The 24905-nt window shown below is 52.0% G+C and overlaps 1 protein-coding gene across 2 annotated transcripts in view; it reads right to left on the minus strand.

Annotated features, from left to right (window-relative positions):
• AP3D1 (adaptor related protein complex 3 subunit delta 1) overlaps positions 1-24905 on the minus strand; it is a 2198421-nt gene that overhangs the window by 2028502 nt on the left and 145014 nt on the right. For both annotated transcript variants that reach the window (XM_069649511.1, XM_069649512.1), the window contains exon 2: positions 5191-5286. In XM_069649511.1, coding sequence (XP_069505612.1) covers positions 5191-5286 — 96 coding nt within the window. The remainder of the gene's footprint in view (positions 1-5190; positions 5287-24905) is intronic.

Raw genomic sequence — 24905 nt, forward strand, 5'->3', positions numbered from 1 at the left:
TTTACACAAACATTTCTTCATTTTCTCTCACCCACTCTAAAACGCAAAAGCAGGTTGTCTTCAACCGCACTGCTACCGCAGAGCATTGTGAACTACCCAGAGACGCACCCAGGACAGGAATTGGCCACTCCATCCAGGAAGGATATTCAAACCAAACAAGCACCAAGCATGAGGGATTCCATTCTGCCTCAGGCCCGTGGAAGCGGGTCGTGGTCCTCCCTCCCCCCCACTTGTGCCTGCATTGTGGTAAGTGGCCCCCAGCTCCACCCGCATTTATTTAATTTCCCACCCAACGCACATATATTTATTCACAGCCCGCCGTATTTATGTAATTCCCCACCTACACCCACTTAGTTATTTTACCCGGCCAGAATTTACAAATTTTCCCTGCTCCCATTGCATGCTTGCCGTACTCGCGCCCACCCAGGTCAGTGATTGGTCCGTACATCGAGCAAGTAGCCCTCATCATGGAGGGCCCCAGGTCAGCCTTGTCCCCTCTGAGAAGGCTTCTCCCAGTTTGCCACTGTTCGCCCATGATGCCTGACATAGCACCCTACAACAACTAAGGTGAGGTGGTATGGTCGGTGAGCACAGCCATTAATGTGCTCAATTAAAACCCTGCCACTTTTTCAATACTATCTTCAAATCAGAACACTGAGTAGATTACCTGCTGCAATCCTCAGATAGTATGATAGATGAATTTCGGAGGGCAAACCTTGTGTGGCACTTAAAGCATTTGGGGGGCGGGCGGTCGCACTTACATTTATTTGGGGGGGTAGGCAACGTATTGCATTTAAATGGATTCACTGAGTAGGCAATGTAGTGAGCTTAGATGCATTTTGGGGATGGGTAATGTATTCCACTCCGATGGATATTGCGGGTGGGCAACATATTGCACTTAGATGGATTTTGGGGGGGGGTTGGCAATGTATCGCACTCAAGTTATTTCTGAGAGCGGCCAACGCGTTGAACCACATCATTAGAAAGCTGGCCATTACCTCTGCTCTTGGATTAATAAGTGTAGCCAAGGTTTTTGCACAGTGAAAATCCATTAGGGTAGCCAACATGCTATACTTTAAAGACTAGTGCAGTTGGCCATTGTGGAATAATCAGGAGAGCGACCTGGGTGTTGCTCTCGGAGGATTTTGTGAGGGTAGCCTGGTGGACGTAATGAAGGCATGGCTGAGGTTTTTTGACCCGCTAGCCACAAAAGATTAGTCTTCCACTGCCCTCGGGCATTACTCCATAACCCTGCACCCCGGGGTCTAAAGGGGTTTCAATATGGAATATTTTTACATGCACCTTTCTAGTTTTGTTTTCTTTTCACATCTTCATATGCCAAACAGCATTGAACACCAAAGGAGAAAATATGAGGCAAAAACCGCAATCACTGTGCCCGCCTTCAGAGCCATTTGTGCAGAAATCAGGTTCAGATGTTCCAAGTCAGCCTATCGCTCAGAGCCAACTTCCAAGTTCTGGAAGAGCTCTGCTTCTGCTTTTAATGGTGTTGCATTTCCAACAAACAACAAAAAAAGAGGAAAACAGTTAGGCGCAGCCTTTTTCACTGTCAATTAACTTATCACATCTCTTTGTTTAAGCAGAACATTTAAAAGGGAAAAGGGATTGGTTGCAGATGGCTGCAGACAAGCAAGTGTAATAGTAGTGACTATTGTCTTTGGAAAGTCATTAAAAAGTGTAAATATTGGGTGATTAAAAAAATCAGATGTGCCCAACAAGTAACAGGATGTGTTAAACAATGAGTACAAGGTGCTCTTAACATGTATTTTCTCACAATGGCTTAGTTTCATTGGTAGAGAAAAAAAATCCTGAAGGGGATTCTTTTATGACCGCATTACCTTGCATGCTGGTTGTAGTCTTCCATGCAGAATGGGGAAAATAATGCTACAATCAAACTCTGAGCAATGGTTCATTATAACCTTTAATTTAGTTTATTTGTAGAGCGCTGCCGAACCCTCGGGTAGCAGGGCGCTAATTCTGGAAGTGCATCAGTGGTTGCAGAATGTTGCACATACAGGTAAGTGAGCATGGTACATTACAGTATGATTCGAAGGACCTTGTTACAGAATGGTCCTGGGAGAAGCATAGTATATTATGGGCAGGGCGGTTCCAGTTAGGTTTGCAGAACACATAACATACATTCGATTGGTCCGGTGGATAATAGAATAGTTTCAGAAACATAAGCGCGGTATAGGATCCGTAAGGGAATCTAAGCTTTGGTTTGGTTATTGTTGGGAGCTAAGCAGATCCTTGACTTTGGCTCTAAATTACCAGAATGAGGGGTCGGCTCTTATAGCCGTGGGCAGTGCATTCCAAAGTTTGGTTGCCTGTACAGGGAAGCTAATTCGCCAGCTGTTTTCAGGTTAAACTTTGGTATATTAAGTTGGTGAAGGGTGATCTGGTGGGTCTGGTGGAGTTCTATCTCATGAATTTGACTGAGAGGTAGAATGGGGCAGTCTGGTATAGGCATTTGTGAGTAATGACCAATGTCCGCAGTTTAATTTTATCACGGATGGGGAGCCAGTGGGATCCCTTTCTGAGTGTGGTGATATGTGCCTTGCGTGAGGGATTGTGAGTGCAGTGGAGGGAATTATTTTGGATTATTTGTAGTGTGTTCAGGTTGTTATTAGTGGAACCCAAGAATAGGGTGGTACAATAGTTCAACTTGAACAGTATGACAGTATGAGGGCTCTGGCCAATGTAAGGCAGCTATTGGTAGATAAGAATGGTTTGCAGGCATTTATGAGATTGTTGGTGTAGGCTGTAGCTGAGATGGTGCCGTTAATTTGCTTTTTAAGGGAAAGTGTAGAGTCAAGGTATACCCCCAATGTATACCCCCAATGTTTTGACTTCTTTCGACACTTATGATTTTGCCAGGATTGGTCTCTTGAATCCAGTTTGTTGAGGCAGTTCTGTGATCCGACAATAAGCAGTTCCATCTCATCATCGTTTAAGCAGAGGCTTTGGGTGGCCATCCGTGCTTGAATCACTAGATGGATCTCGTTCAGTTTAGCAGCATCCTCACCATAATTCTGTGTGAGGTCAATGAGAACCTGGGTGTGATCCGCACAATTAGTGTAGGTGACACCCAAGTTGTCAAGACGGTCAAAGAGGAGCTTGGTGAAGATGTTGTAAAGTGTAGGGGAGATACATGAGCCTTGGGGGAATCCACATTGGATTGGGACAGGGTCTGCAGCAGCGCCACCAGATGGGGAGAAAACCCTGGTTGTTCTGTCCGATAAGAAGGACCGAATCCAATTGGAGGCATCCTGAGATGCAGCAGCCGAGCAGAGGTGTTACGTGAGAATTTTGTGGTCGTCTAAATCGAAGGCTGCGGACAGATCCAACAAGAGCAGGATGGCCAGATTGCCCTCGTCTTTAGCTTCATCCATTTGGATTTTTAGATCTAGGAGGGCAGTTTCTGTCCCATGCCTAGGTCTAAAGCCAGTTTGTTGCAGTCCTAGAAGGAGGTTGTTCTCCAAATGTTGTATTTGGAGGTAGGCTACTCTGTCTAGAATCTTTAGGAGGAATGGGACTGTAGTAATGGGTCTATAGTTGGTTGGTGTGTTGGGGTCTAAGTTGGGCTCCTTTAGCAGGGGTAGGACCCAAGCCTCTCTGAGGTTGTTTGGGACAGTTGCATTTTTGAACGAGGTGTTAATCAGAGATGTGATGAAGGGGGCCAGGTCGCTAGCACCGTCCTTAATGACTGTGGCAGGACATAGGTTGCCTAGGCAATTAGAGGGTTTTAGACTTGCTATTATATTACTTCCTCCTCTCTGATGGGCGAGAAGTGAAAGAGGGGGCAGGCAAGGGGTTGATGAATGTGCTGGTTGCAGGGACATTTTATTTGAGAGAGCCTGTTGGTTGAATGTTGTTGCACCAGGATTGGTCCTTGATGCAATCATCAGTTGGGGGCACATGGGATTCCAATTCTCGTAAGATGGAGAAGAGCTCTTTCGTGCCAGATTCAGTACTAGGATTCACGTGCCAGATTTGGCATCGTGAATCCTAGTACTGAAGATGTCTTTTTTGGCATTCATAATAGCGTCTTTGTAGGTGGATGCTGTCAGGGAGAACTTTTGTTTGGTAGAGAGAGACAGGGCTTTTCTCCAGTTGGATTCAGCTGTTCTTTTGAGATGCGTAATGCCTTCAGTTCTGCCGAGGACCATTTGTTCACATGGGCTGAGGGTTTAGTCTTTCGTAGCTTACAAGGAGCTATTTTGTTCAGGGCTTGTTCCAGGGTGTGGTTGTGTAGGTCGACTAATGAAGTAACATCAGAGTTGCCTTTAATGGAGGTGATAGGTTTTATCAGTGGTCTCAGGTTATCCATGGTAATATTACGGTTATTTCTAGCTAAGGTTTTAGGTGCCTCGGTAGTGTGTACCTTCTTTTGTGTAGCTATGGGTATAGTGAAGGTAATGAGATGGTGATCTGATCACGCACAAGGTGTAATGTCAGTCACTGAGATGTTGCAGTTGACTTCAGCGAGCCAGTCCATTGTGCTGCCTTTAATATGTGTGGGTTTGTTAATGTGTTTCGACAGGCCTAGCTGTGTGATAGTGTCATTGATAGTGGAATTTGTGTCGTTAGGGTCTTGTAAGCGAGGTTGAAATCGCCCAGTATGGTGATTTGGGAACCTGGTTTAGTATTGGCTGTAAGTAGATGGGAGAGGTCTTCCTCGAATCAGGCGATAGGCCCTGGAGGCCTATATAAAAAGTGGAAGAGAACGGTTTTAGAGCTAGAAAGTGGCAGTTTGAATGATAGTAGTTCAGCAGATGGCATATCTATGTTGTTGACTGCTCTGATATTTAAGTTGGATTTAGCAATGACTGCTACTCCACCCCCTATCCCGGTTGCTCTGTCCGTTCTGAAGATAAGAGTAGTTATCAGGGATAGCAATGGCAAGAGCTGGTCCAGCAGCCAGGTGTAGCCAAGTTTCGGTTAATATATTGCAAGTTTGATTTACTGCGTGATTGCAACTCACATCTATAAAACAGAGTTGAAGTCCACCCCTAGCCATAGGTGAGCTCCCAGAGTAAATTTCCAGAATGGTTACAAACATTAAAAACTACATTTTTCAAAATGTGTATGAACAGTTGCATTTTAACAAGCATTTACCCCATAATTCTACTTTAAAGAAAGGAAGATTAAAATAGACAGTGTAATACGCACATAGGTGAGCTTGCAGACAGCATTGGCTTTGACAGCGATGTTATCCTGCTTCAGTTCCTGCTTGATTTCATCAATGCAATTGGAGATGTACTTCGGCTGAAAGTGAGATAAGAAGAGTAGTCTAGTTAATTGCAGCATGGATAGGACTTGGCAGTATCTTACTTTGTACACCAAGATTTTAACAAGGCCTTAGAATGTTTTTATAAAATATGCCAACAAAAATCAGGTAAAAGACTGACAGCAAGGTTTCTGCTAGGTTGGGTACAGATGAAATGCATCTCCAGAATTTGTAAGTATTTATTTGTATTTTATGGTTTAAAGTCTGGGCCTAACTCGAAAGCAGCGATGCCATGTACATGGTGTGGGTAAAAAGCATTTTGGCTGCCGTTTCAACAGTAGCATAGCTGTGTTTGGTGGCCTCTGCATCCATCAGGATTAGTCCTTCAGATATTGTTGAGAGCTTTGCAGAATTAGAGAATTGTATGTTATTGTGAGTTATACCACGCACTTCTGCGATTTTTCATGGTGGGGGCATTCTGAGCTGATAAAGTATTGAGTTCCAGGGGCTGGGTGCATGACAATACGATTGTGTGCCGGTCCTCGCTCTTTGCAGGAGAGTCAGGATTGGAGAAGTTCGGTCAATTAACTGCACGAGGAGCGTGTTCTAGTAGATACACAGTTCATAACTGACAGGCACGCTGGTGTGCTATTCATGTGGTGCATTCTTGAACAATATCCTGGCCTGGATAGGAAAGCCAGTGTAGTTAGCAGAAATTTGACAAAATCACCCCTCTCATACGCAAACCCGTAATGAGCCATACTTGTGTGATAGACTGCTTTTAGAAGAGCCAGGTGATCGCCTGGGAGCTCTATCAGGAGGGTGCTAACATTCCCGCCAATCGATATACAAGAAAATTATTGCCAGCTCTATGGTCCTGAGGTGCTGTGGTGGAACTAACTGATTGTGTAAGGGGTTGAGATTTGGAGCAAGGTGTTTGGGGCTTCTTGGATATGTGTTTCTGCAAGCATAGGCTACGGTCGATGGCGAAGCCTAAGGATTTTACTGAATTCGAGAGTTGTGGGTCAAATCCTTCAAGAAGCATATCATTGAGCCATTGTTGGACAAGTTGTTTAGCAGGGAACCAATGAGGACAAATTCGTCTTGCTGAGTTAAGTGAGTTAAGCAGCCCAAATCAACAACTTGATGGTTAGGCAATAGCAAAGGCTGATGTCCTATAGGCCAGCCAGCGTGCTCGCGCACGTGAGAGATCAAGCCAGCCAGCGCGCGAGCCAGAGAGAGCAAGCGCGAGCCAGAGCGCGAGCCAGAGAGCGAGCAAGCGTGAGCCAGAGAGAGAGAGCGCAAGCGCGAGCCAGAGAGAGAGAGCAAGCGCGAGCCAGAGAGAGAGAGAGCGCAAGCGCAAGCCAGAGAGCGAGAGCGAGCAAGCGCGAGCCAGAGAGCGAGAGCGCAAGCACGAGCCAGAGAGAGAGCGCGAGAGAGAGAGAGCGCAAGCGCGAGCCGAGAGAGAGAGAGAGAGAGAGAGAGAGAGAGAGAGAGAGAGAGAGAGAGAGAGAGAGAGAGAGAGCAAGCGCGAGCCAGAGAGCGCGAGCCAGAGAGAGAGAGAGCGAGAGCCAGCCAGCGCAGGCGCAAACCGAGCGAGAGCCAGCCAGCGCGGGCGCAAACCGAGCAAGAGCCAGCCAGCGCGGGCGCAAACCGAGCAAGAGCCAGCCAGCGCGGGCGCAAACCGAGCAAGAGCCAGCCAGCGCGGGCGCAAACCGAGCAAGAGCCAGCCAGCGCGGGCGCAAACCGAGCAAGAGCCAGCCAGCGCGGGCGCAAACCGAGCAAGAGCCAGCCAGCGCGGGCGCAAACCGAGCAAGAGCCAGCCAGCGCGGGCGCAAACCGAGCAAGAGCCAGCCAGCGCGGGCGCAAACCGAGCAAGAGCCAGCCAGCGCGGGCGCAAACCGAGCAAGAGCCAGCCAGCGCGGGCGCAAACCGAGCAAGAGCCAGCCAGCGCGGGCGCAAACCGAGCAAGAGCCAGCCAGCGCGGGCGCAAACCGAGCAAGAGCCAGCCAGCGCGCAAGCAAATCGAGCAAGAGCCAGCCAGCGGACGCGCAAACCGAGCAAGAGCCAGCCAGCGGGCGCGCAAACCGAGCAAGAGCCAGCCAGCGGGCGCGCAAACCGAGCAAGAGCCAGCCAGCGGGCGCGCAAACCGAGCAAGAGCCAGCCAGCGGGCGCGCAAACCGAGCAAGAGCCAGCCAGCGGGCGCGCAAACCGAGCAAGAGCCAGCCAGCGGGCGCGCACACAGAGCGAGAGAGCGAGAGCAAGCCAGCGCGCGCACACACACGCACAGAGAGCCAGCCAGCGCGGGTGTGCAAACAGAGCGAGAGCCAGCCAGCGCGGGCGCAAACAGAACGAGAGCCAGCCAGCGCAGGCGCAAACAGAACGAGAGCCAGCCAGCGCAGGCGCAAACAGAACGAGAGCCAGCCAGCGCAGGCGCAAACAGAACGAGAGCCAGCCAGCGCAGGCGCAAACAGAACGAGAGCCAGCCAGCGCGGGGGCAAACAGAACGAGAGCCAGCCAGCGCGGGGGCAAACAGAACGAGAGCCAGCCAGCGCGGGGGCAAACAGAATGAGAGCCAGCCAGCGCGCGCACAGAGCGAGAGAGCGAGAGCAAGCCAGCGCGTGCGCACACACACACACACGCGCACCGAGAGAGCCAGCCAGCCAGCCAGCGCGGGCGTGCAAACAGAGCGAGAGCCAGCCAGCGCGGGCGTGCTAACAGAGCGAGAGCCAGCCAGCGCGGGCGCGCAAACAGAGCGAGAGCCAGCCAGCGCGGGCGCGCAAACAGAGCGAGAGCCAGCCAGCGCGGGCGCGCAAACAGAGCGAGAGCCAGCCAGCGCGGGCGCGCAAACAGAGCGAGAGCCAGCCAGCGCGGGCGCGCAAACAGAGCGAGAGCCAGCCAGCGCGGGCGCGCAAACAGAGCGAGAGCCAGCCAGCGCGGGCGCGCAAACAGAGCGAGAGCCAGCCAGCGCGGGCGCGCAAACAGAGCGAGAGCCAGCCAGCGCGGGCGCGCAAACAGAACGAGAGCCAGCCAGCGCGGGCGCGCAAACAGAACGAGAGCCAGCCAGCGCGGGGGCAAACAGAACGAGAGCCAGCCAGCGCGGGGGCAAACAGAACGAGAGCCAGCCAGTTCGGGGGCAAACAGAACGAGAGCCAGCCAGCAGGCGCACAAAGCGAGAGAGCGAGAGCAAGCCAGCACCCACACACACACACACACACACGCACACACACACACACACACACACACACGCACACACGCACACACGCACACACGCACACACGCACACACGCACACACGCACACACGCACACACGCACACACACGCACACGCGCACACACACACACACACACACACACACACACACACACACACACACACACGCGCGCGCACCGAGAGAGCCAGTCAGCCAGCGCAGGCGCGCAAACAGAGCGAGAGCCAGCCAGCGCAGGCGCGCAAACAGAGCGAGAGCCAGACAGCGCAGGCGCGCAAACCGAACGAGAGCCAGACAGCGCAGGCGCAAACAGAACGAGAGCCAGCCAGCGCAGGCGCAAACAGAACGAGAGCCAGCCAGCGCGGGCGTAAACAGAGCGAGAGCCAGCAAGCGCGGGCGCAAACAGAGCGAGAGCCAGCCAGCGCGGGAGCAAACGGAGCGAGAGCCAGCCAGCAGGGGAGCAAACGGAGCAAGAGCCAGCCAGCAGGAGCACAAACCGATCAAGAGCCAGCTTGCAAGCACGCGCACCCACAGAGCAAGAGCCAGCCAGCACGAATAGAGATACCCGAGCGTCTCCGACTCAATCCGCTGGTCCCCCTCCAGGAAGTCGACCACCCGGCTCCTGCAACCCCTCCTAGGGCAGGAGGGGTTCAGAGGTGAGGAGGAAGGACGTGTTTCATGTACCACCGCCCCCCCCCCCCTCCCCTCGATGCGCTGGTCCAGCGGAGGCACACACCATTAATACTGAAATATTCTGGCGGGAGACAGTATGGAGCTCCGAGGCTGTATGAACCCCTGCCACCCCCCCTTCCCCAGCCCCGTACACTGACTGCGAGCCAGGGCCCCTGGCAGGCCTCTGAAGGAAAGCCTGGGCTGTTAGGGGAAAACCACAGGCTGTGTAGTGATAAGAGACCTTCTGAAAGAGTTGACACAGGCAGACAAGGGCCCGCCCGACAGAGGGTGCCCCCTTCGACCACCTAGGCCCCAGGGCTCACCTGACCGTTTTGCTGGAAACTGCAACAAGCGCAAAGCACTAGGGTGCCCCTGAACACTCGGAGCCCGCCTGTCGTGTGGGCAGGGGGGAGGGGACGGTGGGGTATAGCCCAGGGACGGGAGCCGACAAAAGGCCACAGAGGAGCCACAGAGAGAGGTGATGGCCCCCCGCGCAGGGTCGTGTGCCCGCCTCCCAGGTCCTGGATATAGGAGAGATAGGGGATACTGAGGAGGCATACAGAATCCCTGCAGCGGTAGGTGAATGGAGGTATATGGGCACATGGCAGGCTTTAAAATAAATAGAAGCAGTCGGTACGGTTTCTCCTAGATAGACGTAAGGAGAATGACTTGGGATGTTTTTCCCCTCTGGGTATGGAGGTGACAGTGGGAATCTTTGAGGTATCTAGGTTTCAATGTTACGAGAGGTCTTGGGGGTCTGTATGGTGCTCACTTCCCCCCTGATGGCTGCCCTGGAGAAAGATTTAAGAAAATGGAGGGAGTTGACCATATCCTGGATGGGGTGGCTTAAATGCATTAAAGATGGTGGTTCTTGCCAAAATATTGCATCTCTTCCAGCGGCTACCAATCCAGATTCCTGACCTCTACTTTAAGGTGACCAAGGGAACCCTTTTAAGGTTCCTGTGGCAGGGGAAGAAACCCAGATTATCTAGCGACGTCCTGAGCCTCTCCAAGGAAAGAGGGGGTGTTAGGTTAAACTCTCTAGAATGTATCCGGATGTGAGCCCGTTGTGTTGGCATGGTTGCGGGTCAAGGGCCGATTGGCAGCATATGTGGTGCGGACGCTCGGAGGTCCAGTCCTACTGGGATTAAGTCTTGAGTTGGATCAGGGTCCTGGATGGGGTTACGAGAGTAAAAGCCCCTATATGTTGGTCCTCTTTGGGTTGGAGAAACACAAAGGAGAATATGTTAGGCTCCCGAGAATGATTCACAGCCTTCTCCTTGCGGGAAGGGCATGCACGGCCACACAATGGAAGGGATTCGGCTGCCAGGGAAGAGGATCAACGTAGACAGGAATATCTATGTTTTGGAATGGATAACAGCGGCGCTACATGGGAACCTGGAATCGATTGAAACAGAATAGTCAAACTTCCGCATGGGGGGCGTGGCTAGCCGCGGGATGAGAAGGACGTAGGTCTCCTCGGCTCCCGCGACCGCAGCAAATATCCTGATAAAATAACCTGAAATTCGATGACATAAGAGCTGATAACAACCCCGTAGGGTGTCGGACACCCTTGGGCACAAACGAGGCGTAGAGCAGAGGAAATCGCAGCCGATTCCAAGAAATACGACCACGAGAAATTTCGAGGCGATCGAGATCCAGCTTCCAAAATCACCGCCGGCGCACACGGACGAATGCCCTGAAGTGAGTCTGTGCGACATCGGAATCCAGCCTGTTACTGTTCCGCAGTCGACATTGGAGGAAGAGAGTGGTCCCGGCGGGACGGTGTCCCTCCCAACAGGCGGACTATAGCGAACCAGTGCGGAGGTGAGAACGGAGTGCGTATCCACCCGTGTGGGACGCCGCGCCCCCCGCCGGCAGCACTCCTGCTCGAGAATGAGGGCACCCTTCCTGTGCGACCCAGTGAGTGAGGCAGACCTGTGAGCCACAGAACGGGAAGAGGTGCCGGAGCGGTGGGACAGCGTGGGCGAGTTTCACCCCCCCCCCCGAGCTCCGCTCCAGGAGGAGACGGCGTGCAAGACAGGCATACGCAGCTAGTGATATCGGTACCATGGGGAAAGACAGGGCGAGGAAACTTCCCACACAAAGCAGGATGGATCAGTATACCATCCAACCGCCCCTGGCGGCAAACCCACCCCCAGCCGCAATCTGCGGACGAGATGGAAACGGACCAGGGAATTTCACTGAAGGACATTATGGCCGCGATAGCCGATTCCTGCTCATCAATGGAGCAGAAAATGGACGGGATAAGCATGGATGTATCCCTCCTCCATCACGATCTTCAAAAGCTGACAGCACGCACCAGGGAAGCGGAACATTGCATATCCAACAAAGAGGATAGAATGCACATTATGCAACAGCAGCTCCAGAACGTAACATCCAAACTAAAGGTACTGGAGGACAGGATTGAAGATGGAGAGGGCAGATCAAGGCGTAACAATGTGCGTATACTCGGTATACCTGAGAAGGCCAAAGGCTCCTGCATGGAACTTTTTCTAGAACAATGGCTGACTGATCTGTACGAGCCAGACGCCTTCTCCAAGTTCTTCTCCATTGAGAGGGCACACAGAGCACCCACAGGCAGACCCCCACCCGGTGCACCACCACGCACGATAATTGCAAAATTCTTAAATTACAGAGATCGCGATGCCCTACTGCAGCATGCGCGCGCAAAAGGCACGGTCACGTTCAACGGCTCCAAAATTGCCTTGACTCCCCCCCACCCCCCCGACTACACCAGGGAAGTGCAAAAGGCGAGACACTCCTTCGATCACCTCAAAAAACAACTGCAAACAATGGGGGTGAAGTATGGCCTGCTCTTCCCTGCGCAACTCAAGATTTACCATAAAGGGACAACAGTCCATTTCAATGACTCCAAGGAGGCTTGGCACTGGGCTGAACAAAACATGGACGGAGACTGGTCGACTCCCCGCGACAACAGGGGTAAGAACCGAAGGCCTCCACCAGACCAACAGCGGGAGGTCTGCCAACCACCAGCGCAGCACCCACCGGAAGAGCAGGGAGGCTGACCACTGGCCCGAGGCCGGCCGGATGCCCGAGGTCCCGTTGGGTCACCCAGGTTGAGCTACTGCTTTACTCTTTCTACACGCACCTCCGCAACAGTAGGCTACACACATTTATCTGATGCGGTCGCGGTATGTCCCAAGACCGCGAGGCAAAGAGAGCCCCCTCCACGGGTATTATCCGTGGCGGTTCCCCCTTAGCCACTCCCCCCAAGAGAGGGCCTTCTCCCCCTGGGATCCAACCCAAGGGAGGCTACCTATACTTGAAGTTCGGTTAAACGCCTGTAAGGTGTCCAGTTGACACCAGTGGTTTTTTTGTTCGGGCGACCGATGCTTCTAGTTGGGAGGAGTATGGGGAGGTTGGGGATTTGTTAGGTTTAGTTACAGACAAGACCCGTCAAACGCATAGGATAAGGCTAGATAAGACACTGTTGGCCTGCGGGCGTATCTGCAGCTGGCGAATTACACCGTCGGCGGCAACACAGGCAGTGACCATCACGAGCACCCATGGCATCACATAGTGGTAGTAACAACGCTCCCAGAACACAGACTCATGACTTGGAACCTTAATGGTTTGGGCAGCGCAGTCAAGCGTCGGCTGGTGCGGCAATTCCTCAACAGGCGGGGGGCTGACAGTGTTCCTGTCTGAGACCCATCTTGCAGGTACTGACTGTACCCTATTCAGACGCACAAACTACAAGCTGGCACTTCACTCAGGTTTCGCGATAGGCTCAAGAGGGGTCATGATCCTGGTACACAAAAACCTTCCCTTCCACCTCACGTCGGTGACCCATGACACAGGCGGCAGATATATCTACGCGGCAGGCAAGCTATGGGATCACTCATCGCTGATAGCGACCTACGCACCCCCTACCCTGCTTGAGCCGCTGCTTACCGACATTGCCTCATTAATCGCAAACAACACATCCAACCTCATGATCGTAGGAGGTGACTTTAATGAAGTCATGAACGTAACCCTTGATAGATCACACTTGAGGAATAGAAACCCCAATGTTCCCACCAGACTTGCCACGTTTGTCAACGCACTAGGTCTATGTGACGTGTGGAGAGAACTCCACCAGGACACGAGAGCATACTCTTTCCACTCAGGGGCACATGCCTCGCTCTCCAGGCTAGATTATTTCTTCATCTCAGCAACTGATTTACATAGGGCGCAAGAAATAGACATTCTCCCCAGGGGCATCTCTGACCACTTCCCATTAGAACTGACACTCATAACATCCAGGCGGATTCCACCGCCGAGCTGGCACCTAAATAGCTATTACCTGGGTGACCCTGCGCTTGTGGACAAGCTGCAGAAGACGACCAGTACATACTTCGAGCTCAACTCTCAGACGGCAATGAACCCAGAAACACTGTGGCAGGCAAACAAGACGGTGTTAAGAGGTGAACTGATATCGTGGACAACCGCGAAAAAGAGACAGCAATGGAGCAAGACGCTTGAGGCCGAACAACAGGTCAAGCGAGCAGAGGAGAGGCACATAATTGAGGACACACCGGCCTCGAACCGATCGTTGCTACTGGCACAGAAAAAGCTGCAAAACATAGCGGTGGACAATGCGAAACAAGCGCATACTACAATGCAGGCGAGAATTTATGAAACAGGGGACAAGGCGGGCAAGATGCTGGCTTGGCTGGAAAGGATGGAACAGGGACGCAGCCAATGTCCGAAGGCTCGAGACAGGAGGACCGAATCCAGGAGTGACCGATCAGGAAATAAGTCAAGGCTTCGCGGATTATTATGCTGAGCTGTACAGAACGCCCACGACACAGATGGACGCCACGATCATGGAACAAATTAACATCCCCACCGTAACGGAAACGCAACTGCAACTGCTAGAGAGGGAGATCACAGAAGAGGAGATCCTAAGTGCCATGTCGAGCCTCCGATCCGGTAAAGCCCCAGGACCTAACGGCTTCCCGGTTGAGCTTTGGCGAAAGGTGGGGACCAATGTGGTGGCCCCCCCCAACTGCTCCAAATGTACCAACACGCGCTAGAAGAGGGCATTCTCCCACCAGATCTGTGAGAAGCAACAATAATAGTGATACCCAAGCCGGACAAGCCCCAGGAAAGATGCAGCTCATATAGGCCCATCTCACTCATCAATAGCGAAACTAAAATTCTGGCGAAACTACTTGCTGACCGCCTGCAACAGGTGATATCCACCCTGATACATCCGGACCAGTGCGGCTTCATGCCCCAGAGATCAACACGTATGAACATCCACAGGCTATATTCGGCCCTGGAAAGGGCCAACAGTTTACAGGGCCCGCAAGCCCTGCTAGCAATTGACTTTGAGAAGGCCTTCGACTCGGTGAGATGGGAGGCCATCTGAACCATAATGCAGCACATGGGTTTCGATGAGAACTTTAGGAAGTGGGTGCGCCTGTTGTACGAATCCCCGGTGGCCAGGACCAGAGTTAATGGCTGGCGTTCGGACCTCTTCAATCTGGGGAGGGGCACGAGACAGGGCTGCCCGTTGTCGGCCATCGCCATTGAACCACTGGCAATCCTCTTGCGAAACACGCCAACCTGGGAAGGCTTCCGTTGGTCCGAGACCTGGGAAGACAGAATTTCTCTATATGCAGACGACCTTCTCATATCTGAAAGACCCAAGCAATGCCTGTCCCAGAGTCATGCACCTGTTAGAGCAATACGAGGCATTCAGCGGACTGCGAGTGAACTGGTCCAAATCCATCCTCTTCCCGCTAGGGGACACCTCGTCCGCAAACCTGACGTCTGGCCCTTACCAGATCGAAAGAGAGCAGTTCAAGTATCTGGGGATACGTATCACGAAGCAGCTGACTGAATACACAACCCTGAATCTCTCCACCCTCATGACAAGATTTGCAGAAGATACTCGCCATTGGATCTCCTTGCCATTTACGCTGATGGGGAGAGAGGCGCTGTTCAAAATGATTGCCCTTCCTAAATTCTTATATATCCTGCAAAATGCGCCACTATACTTTCACCAGCGAGAATTTCACAAAATAGAGTGCACCCTTCGGAAGCTGCTATGGGGGGTAGGGGGGGGAGAGGGGGACACCCACGAATTGCTCTCGCCACGCTCCAAAGGTCTATCTGGGAAGGAGGCATTGGACTGACCAGGATACCGTCATACTACTGGGCCAGCCAGATGGCGGTAGTAAATGACAAGCTCCACGGAGATGGAAGCCTCCCACATATCAAAGGTCTTATCTGTAATGCCACGACCACGCCTCTAGAGCATCTGAACGGAGGCCTGAACCGCACATCATACACGGATATGGCAACGCATATAGTGAGAATATGGAAAGATACACATCTGCACCTGGGATGGGGTGGGAAGCTAACGCTGGTGCAACCCCTATGGAACAACTGCAACCTTCCCGAAATAAGAAAGCGGCCCAGATGGCCTGAGTGGGCCCAGCGAGGAATCGCCAGGATAGGAGATGTGGTTCACGAGGACAACCTGGTACCATTCGAGACATTGCATGAAAAGTTCTCCCTCCAAGACACAGAGAGGTACCACTATATGCAGCTGAAACACGCTTGGATGACTCACAGACTCATAATGCGAGACATGCCGGAAAGCTTCCCATTGGAGAGAAACAGTTTTGGTCCGGGTGGACCGGAAAGTCACCTCTACCATGTACAATGTGATAACATCCTTCGCAACACCGGAACTAACCAGCCTGAAGGCAAAGTGGGAATGGGATGTGGGTCCCCTTCAACCGGAGGACTGGGTGGAGGCCCTGATGTACCCGCAAGAAACGGCCATTTCCTCCAGACTTAGACTGGTCCAACTGAAGATCCTGCACCGCACCTATTACCCAAGAGTGGCTCTCTTCCGCTGGGGCAAATCCTCGGACGCACGATGCCTACACTGCAAAAGTGAAGAAGGTACCTTTTTCCATATTTTGTGGGAATGTAGTAGGATACAAAGGCTCTGGCAAAGATGCTGTGATAAACTGTCTAGCGTTATAGGTAAAGAGATACAGAGATGCCCAAAACTACTCCTCCTGGGGATCTCCAGTGACACTGACTTTTCCCGTTATGAGAAGTTGCTCTGGTCGACTGCAGTAGCAGTTCTCAGGTGGAACAATGCGCAACTGTGGGGATCGGAACGTACGCCAAGCTTTGAACAGTGGGTCACGGATGTGGACATATGCGCTATAATGGAACAGAGTGTACGCGGCGAGGGGTTGCCCGCAGAAAGCGGACAAAATATGGAAAAGATGGGAAGAGGCTAGCTAAAGGACAAGACTGGCTCCACAGCCTCTGTGACTGAGAGTTGCCCCGGGAGTGGGGGGGTGGGGGGAGATGTCTCTGCCGAGAATATTCTATGCCACAAGATCATCTGTTGTCAAGTTGACGGTCTGTCGGACCATGGTCCCGGAAGTTGAGTTTATTTTATTTTTTTGGAATGTTTTTTTCTGTTTTTTGATTGATTGTCTTTCTCCCTCTGCATTCTATCACATGTACCTGGAATGTAGATTTTGCATATGTTCCTCTCCCCTTCTGTCCACCCCTTTCCTTCCTTTACGCTATTACCCCAAACTTTCCCCTCCTTCCCCACGTCCCTACCCGGTACTGCAGAGAGATAGGTGTAAGGTTTTATGTTTAAAATCAATAAAATCTTTGATATAAAAAGAAAAAACGTCTGCATGGAATACACTCTGCAAGAATGAAAGAACATTGATGGAGGAAGGGGGATGGGTGATGGAGGTGGACAACTTGGTTATTACGGGCTATGGAATTGTGAGAATTTATACTCCAAGTAGAACTGCAACATGAGTAACTGCAAAAGGGATATTGAAAGAGATAAGACATGTGACTAAACAGTGGAGATTTGGTCGGAACGGGAAGAGGAGCAGGGGGGACTGAGGGGTTGGGGGGGTAGGTAGAACATGATTATTTGGTTTGCCCAAGTGTTAATCGTAGGATTTAATGTCATAATTGTGATCTTTTCACAGTGGCTGTGTAACCGTGTTTTGTTATGTTCATTAAAATTTCAATAAAGGGGAATAACATTTTTAAAAAGCATGGATGCAAGGATGCATCCCTGTTTAAGACCACAGTATTTATTGATTGTGATAAAAGACCCTCTTGGTTTAGTTTCACTTTTATCAATTTATAAGTATAGAATTGTTGCAGCAGGTTTAATATGTAGGAAGGGCACTCTGCTTCTTTTAATTTCCTCCAATGGAGTGTCTGCTAAATGTAGTCAAAAGCGTGTTTGAAGTCTATGAATGCAAGATACACAGGTTGCTTTGTTCCAATCACTTATTTTTTAGGGCAGAAATAATGAGTAGATTAACTGTTGTGCCTAGACCAGCAACGAATTTGAATTGGTGAGCATCCTTAAGTTTCACCGAGTCTTGCCATTTATTCAGGTCTCTGTCCAGCAGCGAGAGTGGTCTATAGTTAGATGGTTGAGTTTGATCACCTTTTTTGATTATTGGAATAAGAATCGATTGCTTCCATGATTCAGGAATAATGCCCGTTTTTGGCTATAGTTTGGAATGTACCTTTGTAGAATCAAGGACCATTGCTCAGAATGAGCTTTTAGTGTAAATGCCATCTGGACCCGGAGCTCTCGACAAGCTTAGTTTTTGATTTCTACTAGAATGTCTGTGTAGTCTATCATAATTGAATTTGCTCCATTAATCAAAGGATCAGTGATGTTCTCAGTCATTTGGGAATCAGCAAAAAGGGCAGTGAAGTAGTTTACCCACATGTTTTCAGCTATTGCATTTAAGAGAAGCAAACTAGTTTGTGTTCGCCCCATTTTTCAGGAAGCTCCATATTTATGTGCTTGATTTAGATAAAGCTTCAAGCATTAGTTCATTGAGTTTTCAATGAGTTGTGTTGCTTTATGAAATTTCTATATGCAGTGCAGATTTTGTCAACTTGTCTTTTGCAGTGAGGATTATTACTTGATTTGATGTTTATTTATCTTCTCACTGTAGTTTTTTGTTTCTGATGATTTCGTCATAGGCATGGATACGATCGGACGTAATCTGCAACGTTGCTTTTTAGTAACTAATTGTCATGATGCCTACCTCTAAGGAGCCAGGCCGGGCCCAGCAACCCCAGAGGCAGACATCATTTTCCCCAGGGAAGTCTCAGCGGGCCCAAGTCGGGGCCCTTTGGACTCAGTCCTGGCGCCTTAGGCGCCAGGCTCATAGCAGACCCCAGTCCTGGCACCTTAGGTGCCAGGCTCATAGAAGACCCCAGTCCTGGCACCTTAGGTGCCAGGCTCATAGAAGAGGATATGTGTTTAAGTGCTTGGGTGCACACTTACCTGATGCAGACCTTGCTGCTTCATCCAGGCCCTCTTGAGGCCTGAATGGGACTACTTAACCTGTAGGACTACTTCACCACCCGGGTGTGGTCGGGGAAGGATACATACCTGATTGGTGGAAGGATACATACCAGGAACTTCTTCCAAGGCTATTTAATTTCTCCAACGGCCCTGAAAAGGAAGACATCATTTTAAAGGCATTTCGTTTCGATCGCTGCAGCGCTGCATTTTACTCACCTTTGCAAGGCGCTCCCATCTTCAGCAGCGATCTTCCGGATTCAGCTACGCCCCGGCGCCTAGAGGAAAAAAGACAAGAACAAAGGTGAGAGGGAGAAAAGGAATAAGGAAAGCTCAGTTTCCTTTTAAGTCGTACCTGTTGGATTATTCCCACTGCATTTCGGGTCCTGCCGCTTCCTGGCATCTCCGGACCCCGGCCCCTATGGGGAAAAAAGACAAAGAAATTGAATGAGCGAATGCAAAGACATTACCTGAGCGCTCATCCAGAACTGTTTCACTTCGGGTCGGCGCCATATCTCCGGCACTCCGAACCCCGGCCCCTAAGGGGTGCTGCAATTAGACAACGAACATTATTATTAAGCTTGAACTTTTGAACAGAACTTTTACAGCGCCTTACCTGAACAGTCAAGCTTACCTGAACTCCCAGCAATCCTCAATCCAGTGAAGTAACTGGGTTTCAACGCGCCCCTGCATCAGAAGCAGGATGGAGAGCTCATCCTTCCTGACCCTAAGGTGAGACTTCACGGGGAATCGTGGAAGGGTATCGTGGAGGGTTGGAAGAGAGTGGGAGGCTTGAGCATAACTCACTCAGTAGGTAATACTCCTTTTTCACGCACAGGGGAATATTCCTGCGAGCCAGAGAAGCCAGAGTAGAGGGGCCTTTCCTGTCCATCTTCAGAGTCCTGCACTTCACCATTGAAGAAGGATCAGCACTCGAAGCCAGACCTGCGCCTCCGTGGGATTCAGGTGAGCGTTACAAACGTTTGTGTGTTGGGCTGGAAAGTGATTAAGTCACTAGAAGAACAAGTTACTCTCTTACCTGGTAACGTGCTTTCGATGAGATGGTCCGACGACGTATTCCATATCTTTGACAGTAATCACCACAGCTGTGCTGCTTCAGAAAGTTTTCGGCGTCTGCGTCGATGACGTCGATGCGCCATCACAGAGGACCTCCTCCGACGGCCAAAGTCACCCGATGTGATAAGTAGGACGCATGACGCCGTAGCCTCAGTTGTAGTTTTTTCTCCCCCAGAACGTGTGACACCAGTCTTCTGCCAGTCAGACACACAAGGCCTTGCGGAAACGTAAGCTGCAATCGCATAAGAAATTCTGCAGCAGGGAAGGTAGGGAGGGAGCGATATGGAATAAGTCGTCGGACCATCCCATCGAAAGAACGTTACCAGGTAAGAGTAACTTGTTCTTCGAGGGGATTCGGTCCTCCGAAGTATTCCATATCTTTGACAGACTCCCAAAGCAGTACAAAAGCAAGGAGGTGGGAAAAGAATTTAGAACACAAATTTACCATGCCCAATCAAATTGCGGAATAAAGGACTGCCTTACCAAAGGCCAGATCCTGTCCTCGGATGGAATCGAGGGAGTAGTGACGTACAGAAGTATTTACAGAAGCACAGGTGGCTGCATCACAGATGTTACAAATAGGAACACTCCTCTGTAGGGCAGTAGATGCAGCCATACCCCTGGTAGAATGGGCCCGCAAGCCAGCGGTGGGTCCTTACCCGCAAAGCGGTAACACTCTGAGATACCCAAAATAATCCAACAAGACAAAGTCTGTTTCGTCACAGCTTGTCCCAAACGCTTTCCAGCGTAACCAATGAAGAGTTGATCGTCCACTCTGACCCGGGACATGCGAGAAATATAAAAGCTCAACGCTCTCCTAGGATCAAGCCTATGGAGCCTCTCCCCTTCCTTACCAGGATGCGGAGGAGGATAGAATGCCGGAAGAACAACCTTCTGGCCCAAATAAAATTCCGAAACCACCTTCTGAAGAAAGGAAGGATGACCTTGAAGGACAACCCTGTCCTTCTGAAACACAGTGAAGGGTGGCTTAACTGAAAGTGCCTGTAACTCACTCACTCTGCGAGCAGAAGTAACCGCAACCAAAAACACAGTTAAGAGTTAACAGTCTAAAAGGGCAAGAATGCAAAGGCTCAAACGGAGCCCCCATAATAAACTTAAGGTTCAAATCCCAACCGGGCACCAGAAAAGGTGACAGAGGGAACATATTAGTGAGCCCTTTCAAAAACTGAGAAATTAAAGGAATCTTAAAATAGGAACATTCTTCAGACGAGCGCTTAAATATGGACAGCGCCGCCAGGTAACCTTTAATGGTACCCACTTGAAAGCCCCAGTGGGCCAAGGAAAGCAAAAAAGACAGAACCATGGGAATGTCACACTCAAAAGCATCCACATTCTTAGCTCTGCACCAGTCGCAGAATTTACGCCAACGGTACAGAGACTTTGTTGCCGGCCGTCTGGCCGAGAGCCACACCTCCAACACATCTTCAGGGAGGTCCCAATCCTTATACCTCAACCTTTCAGAAGCCAAGCGTGAAGGTTGAGGGATCTAACCTCTGAATGGAGAACCTGACCCCCTCCCGTGAGAGCAGATTGCCTCGGTAGGGAAGACGACGTGGAGGGCAGATGGACAAGTCGAGAAGGTCCAGGTACCACGTCATCCGGGCCCACGCCGGAGCAATGAGGATCATCCGGGAACCAAACCTCCGTAACCCCTGCAGTACTTGCGGGATGACGGGGACTGGAGGAAACGCGTACAGCAGTGGGAATGACCACTTCACCACGAACGCGTCTCCTAAGGCTCCTTTTGGAGGAAATTCCCGCGGGCAGAACCTTTCGCACTTCCGGTTGACACTGGAGGCGAACAGATCCACTTGAGGGGTCCCCCAAAGGGCGATGAACTCCAGGAGAATCTCCTGAGCCAGCTCCCACTCGTGAGAGATCGTACTCTGCCCGCTCAGAGCGTCCGCCGTCTCATTGTCGTCTCCGGCCAGATGAACAGCCGAGATCGAAACTTCCTGCTGGATGGCCCAGAACTCGAGCTGCATCGCCTCCCTGCACAGAGGAAGTGACCCTGCCCCCCCCCATTTTTGTTGAGGTAGTGCATGGCCACCGTGTTGTCCGTCAGGATAAGGACACTCTTTCCTCGCACAGTCGGCAGAAAAGCCTTCAGGGCTAGCTTGACGGCCCTCGGCTCCAACAGATTGATATGGAGTCTGGACTCCGATGGAGACCAACGACCGCTGATTGTCAACTCGATGGCATGAGCTCCCCATCCCGTGAGCGATGCGTCCGTCATGATCGTCACCTCTGGCCAAGGCAGCCAAAATGGGGCCCCCTTCATCAGATTACCTTTGACGGCCCACCACAGAAGGTCCTGGGCGACCGAGGGCGGGACACCTGAACAGGGTCCGACATCCTGCCGGAAGAGTGCGAACATTGCATCTTGAGTGCCCACTGCAAAGATATCATCCGCAGATCGGCCTCTGGCACCAAAAGAATGCAGGATGCCACGAGGCCGAGCAACCTCAGGAACTCGAACGCCGGGAGCGTCTGGGCAAGTTGAAACTTGTGCACCATCTGGTGAATGTGAAGAGCTCTCATCTAGGGAGGAAAACAAAGCACCAGGGATGTGTCGAGCACTGCTCCGATGTACTGGAGCCGCTGTGTTGGCGTCAAATGGGACTTCTTTAAATTGAGGGAGAAGCCCAGCTTGTGAAGGGAGTGGCAGGTGACGGACTGATGATCCAGGACTTGCTTGGGAGAGCTCCCCCTGATCAACCAATCGTCCAGGAAGGGGTAGACTTGAATCCCCCTTTCCTGAGATGTGCTGCCACCACCATCATGAGCTTGGTGAAAACCCTCGGGGCGGAGGTCAATCCGAACGGCAGGACCCGAAACTGAAAGTGCGAGTCGCCAACCGCAAACCTCAGGTACTTCTTGTGCTTGGGATGGATCGGCACATGGAAGTAAGTGTCCTAGAGGTCGAGAGACACCAACCAGTCCTGAAGTTGAAGGGCCTGGAGAACTTGAGAGTAACCATCTTGAACTTGTCCTTCCTGAGGAGTTTGTTCAAACCGCGCAAGTCTGTGATGGGTCTCAATCCCCCGTCTTTCTTCGAAATCAAAAAATAAGGAGAATACCATCCCTTGTTCCTCTCCGCTACAGGCACCAGTTCTATGGCACCTTTCTCCAGCAGGGCTTGAGTTTCCTGCGCAAGGAGCGGATCCGGACTCTTCAAAGAGGTTCCCAGGTGGATTGTCGTGAGGCCTCTGCCGAAAGGGAAGACAGTAGCCGTGAGTTATGATCTCCAGAACCCACACATCTGAAGTAATGGCACGCCACTCTACAAGATGCTGCACCAGCCTTCCCCCAACCGGCGAACCATGGGACCTGGCCTCATGACTGAGTGGCACCGGCTGCGGCGTTGCCTGAGGGCAAAGAGGTAACTTCAAGCGGCCTTGGCACCTCGAGCACCCTGTTTTCCACCTCTGGCACTCTTACAGTGGCCTCTGACTGACAGCTCCTCTCGCTTTACTGAAGGACGAGTAATAGCAAAAAGGAACCTCCCCTCCATTGTTGTCCCCTGGGATGAAAAGGCAGAGGTTGTCGAACTGCAGCGCCCAACGACTTTGCTGCAGCTTTGGAGGTCTGCAACCTCTGAAGGCTCTCGTCAGCCTTGCTGCCAAAAAGATGTTCACCCTCAAAAGGGCATGTTGAGGAGCCGGGACTGCACATCAGGAGCGAACCCAGACTTCCGCAACCATGCAAACCTGCGTATTATGGTGCTCGCCGCCATGGAGCGGCTGACACAATCTGCCATGTCCAAACCCGACTGAACGGCCTCACACATGGCATCCTTGCCATCCTGAACCATAGCAAGGAAACCATCCCATTCGTCCCCTCCGGGAATATGTTCAGCTGCTAATGCAACACAGTTCCACAGTGTGTGTGTGAAGCGAGACAAGGCACATATGGAGTTGCTCGCCTGAAGCGCCATACCCCCTGAAGAAAACACTTTCTTCGCCCTGCCGTCAAAACGTTTGTCGTCCCTATCCGGAGGGATGGTAGGATACGACACCTGCTTTGCGATACGACACCTGCTTTGCCGGGGCCTTAGCCGCCTGCACCAACAAACTCTCCGGAGTGGGGTGCCTGGACAAGTAGCAGGGGTCGCTACTGGCTGGGCGGTATTTTCGCGACAAAGACTTGCCCACTACCGGGAGACTCTCCGGAGCAGTCCAAGCCGCCGCCGCCGCCACCCTTCTCTGCAGAGCCATATGAAACAGCAGTACTGGGTCAGTGGGGGGACCAAGATCGAGGATGTCCGTGAGATCATCCTGAACAAACTCCCCTGGGGGAGCCGACCAACCCAAGTACTCGGTGACCCGAGACATAAGGCGCCGGTACGAAGAATCGGCATGAGTGCCAGGCTCAGGTCTACAAAACTCCACCTCCGGAGAGGTGTCCACTCCACTGGCATCATGCAGTGACTGCCTCAGGTGAAATTGGCTATGGCCCGAGAGAAGCTCATCTGGCACCATAACCGGAACCAAGCCCTCATCAGAGCCCTCATCACCCTCTGAAATGTACTCCAGGCGGTGAGAGGAAGACACCTGGGGACCAAAGCTATGCCTGACCTTAGCCAGAGCCTTTCTAGGGGCTACCCCCGTGCCACGGGGCCCCTCCGACACCACCGCCTCGAAAGGCGTTGAGGGCGCCGAACGAGTCGGCGTCGAGAGACGTCAGCCGCAGCGCCGCCAGCATCAGCGGCGTCGACACAGGCCTCGAAGCCAGCGCTCTGAGCGTGTCCTTCGACGACCTAGGCACCAACAGCGTTGACGACCCCCTCGGAGGCAGAGCAGCGCCGCCAGCATCAGCGGCGTCGACACAGGCCTCGAAGCCAGCGCTCCGAGCGTGTCCTTCGACGACCTAGGCACCAACAGCGTTGTCGACCCCCTCGGAGGCGGAGCCTCGAGAGAGGTCAACGACCTTGGTGCCACAGGCGTCGAGGTCTTCCTCGAAGACTGCACAGGATCACGCGGTCTCGAGCGCATCGAGGACCGGGACCTGGAACGGGCATGGCGAGAACGGTTACCCTTGTCTGAGCGGGACCTCTCCCGCAAACTGTGCGACCACCCGAGCCCGAAAGCGTGCAAGCAGTGTCTCTCGAATGATCACGACTGACTCCACTCTGAGGCGTGGACAGACCGGTGCACTGCAATTCGAGAATCGCAAACATCTTCTTCCCGAAGGAAGCCCATTCCTCCGGTGTCACTTGCATGGTGGGGATAAGCGACCTGCCGACGGGCGGAGTCCTCGGAAGAAGACGGGGAAGGCGACCGATGCCGGCGCTTCCGGGAATGCCT

This window comes from Ambystoma mexicanum, chromosome 1p (genome assembly GCF_040938575.1).
Source record: "Ambystoma mexicanum isolate Mex_15411 chromosome 1p, UKY_AmexF1_1, whole genome shotgun sequence".
NCBI lineage: Eukaryota > Metazoa > Chordata > Amphibia > Caudata > Ambystomatidae > Ambystoma > Ambystoma mexicanum.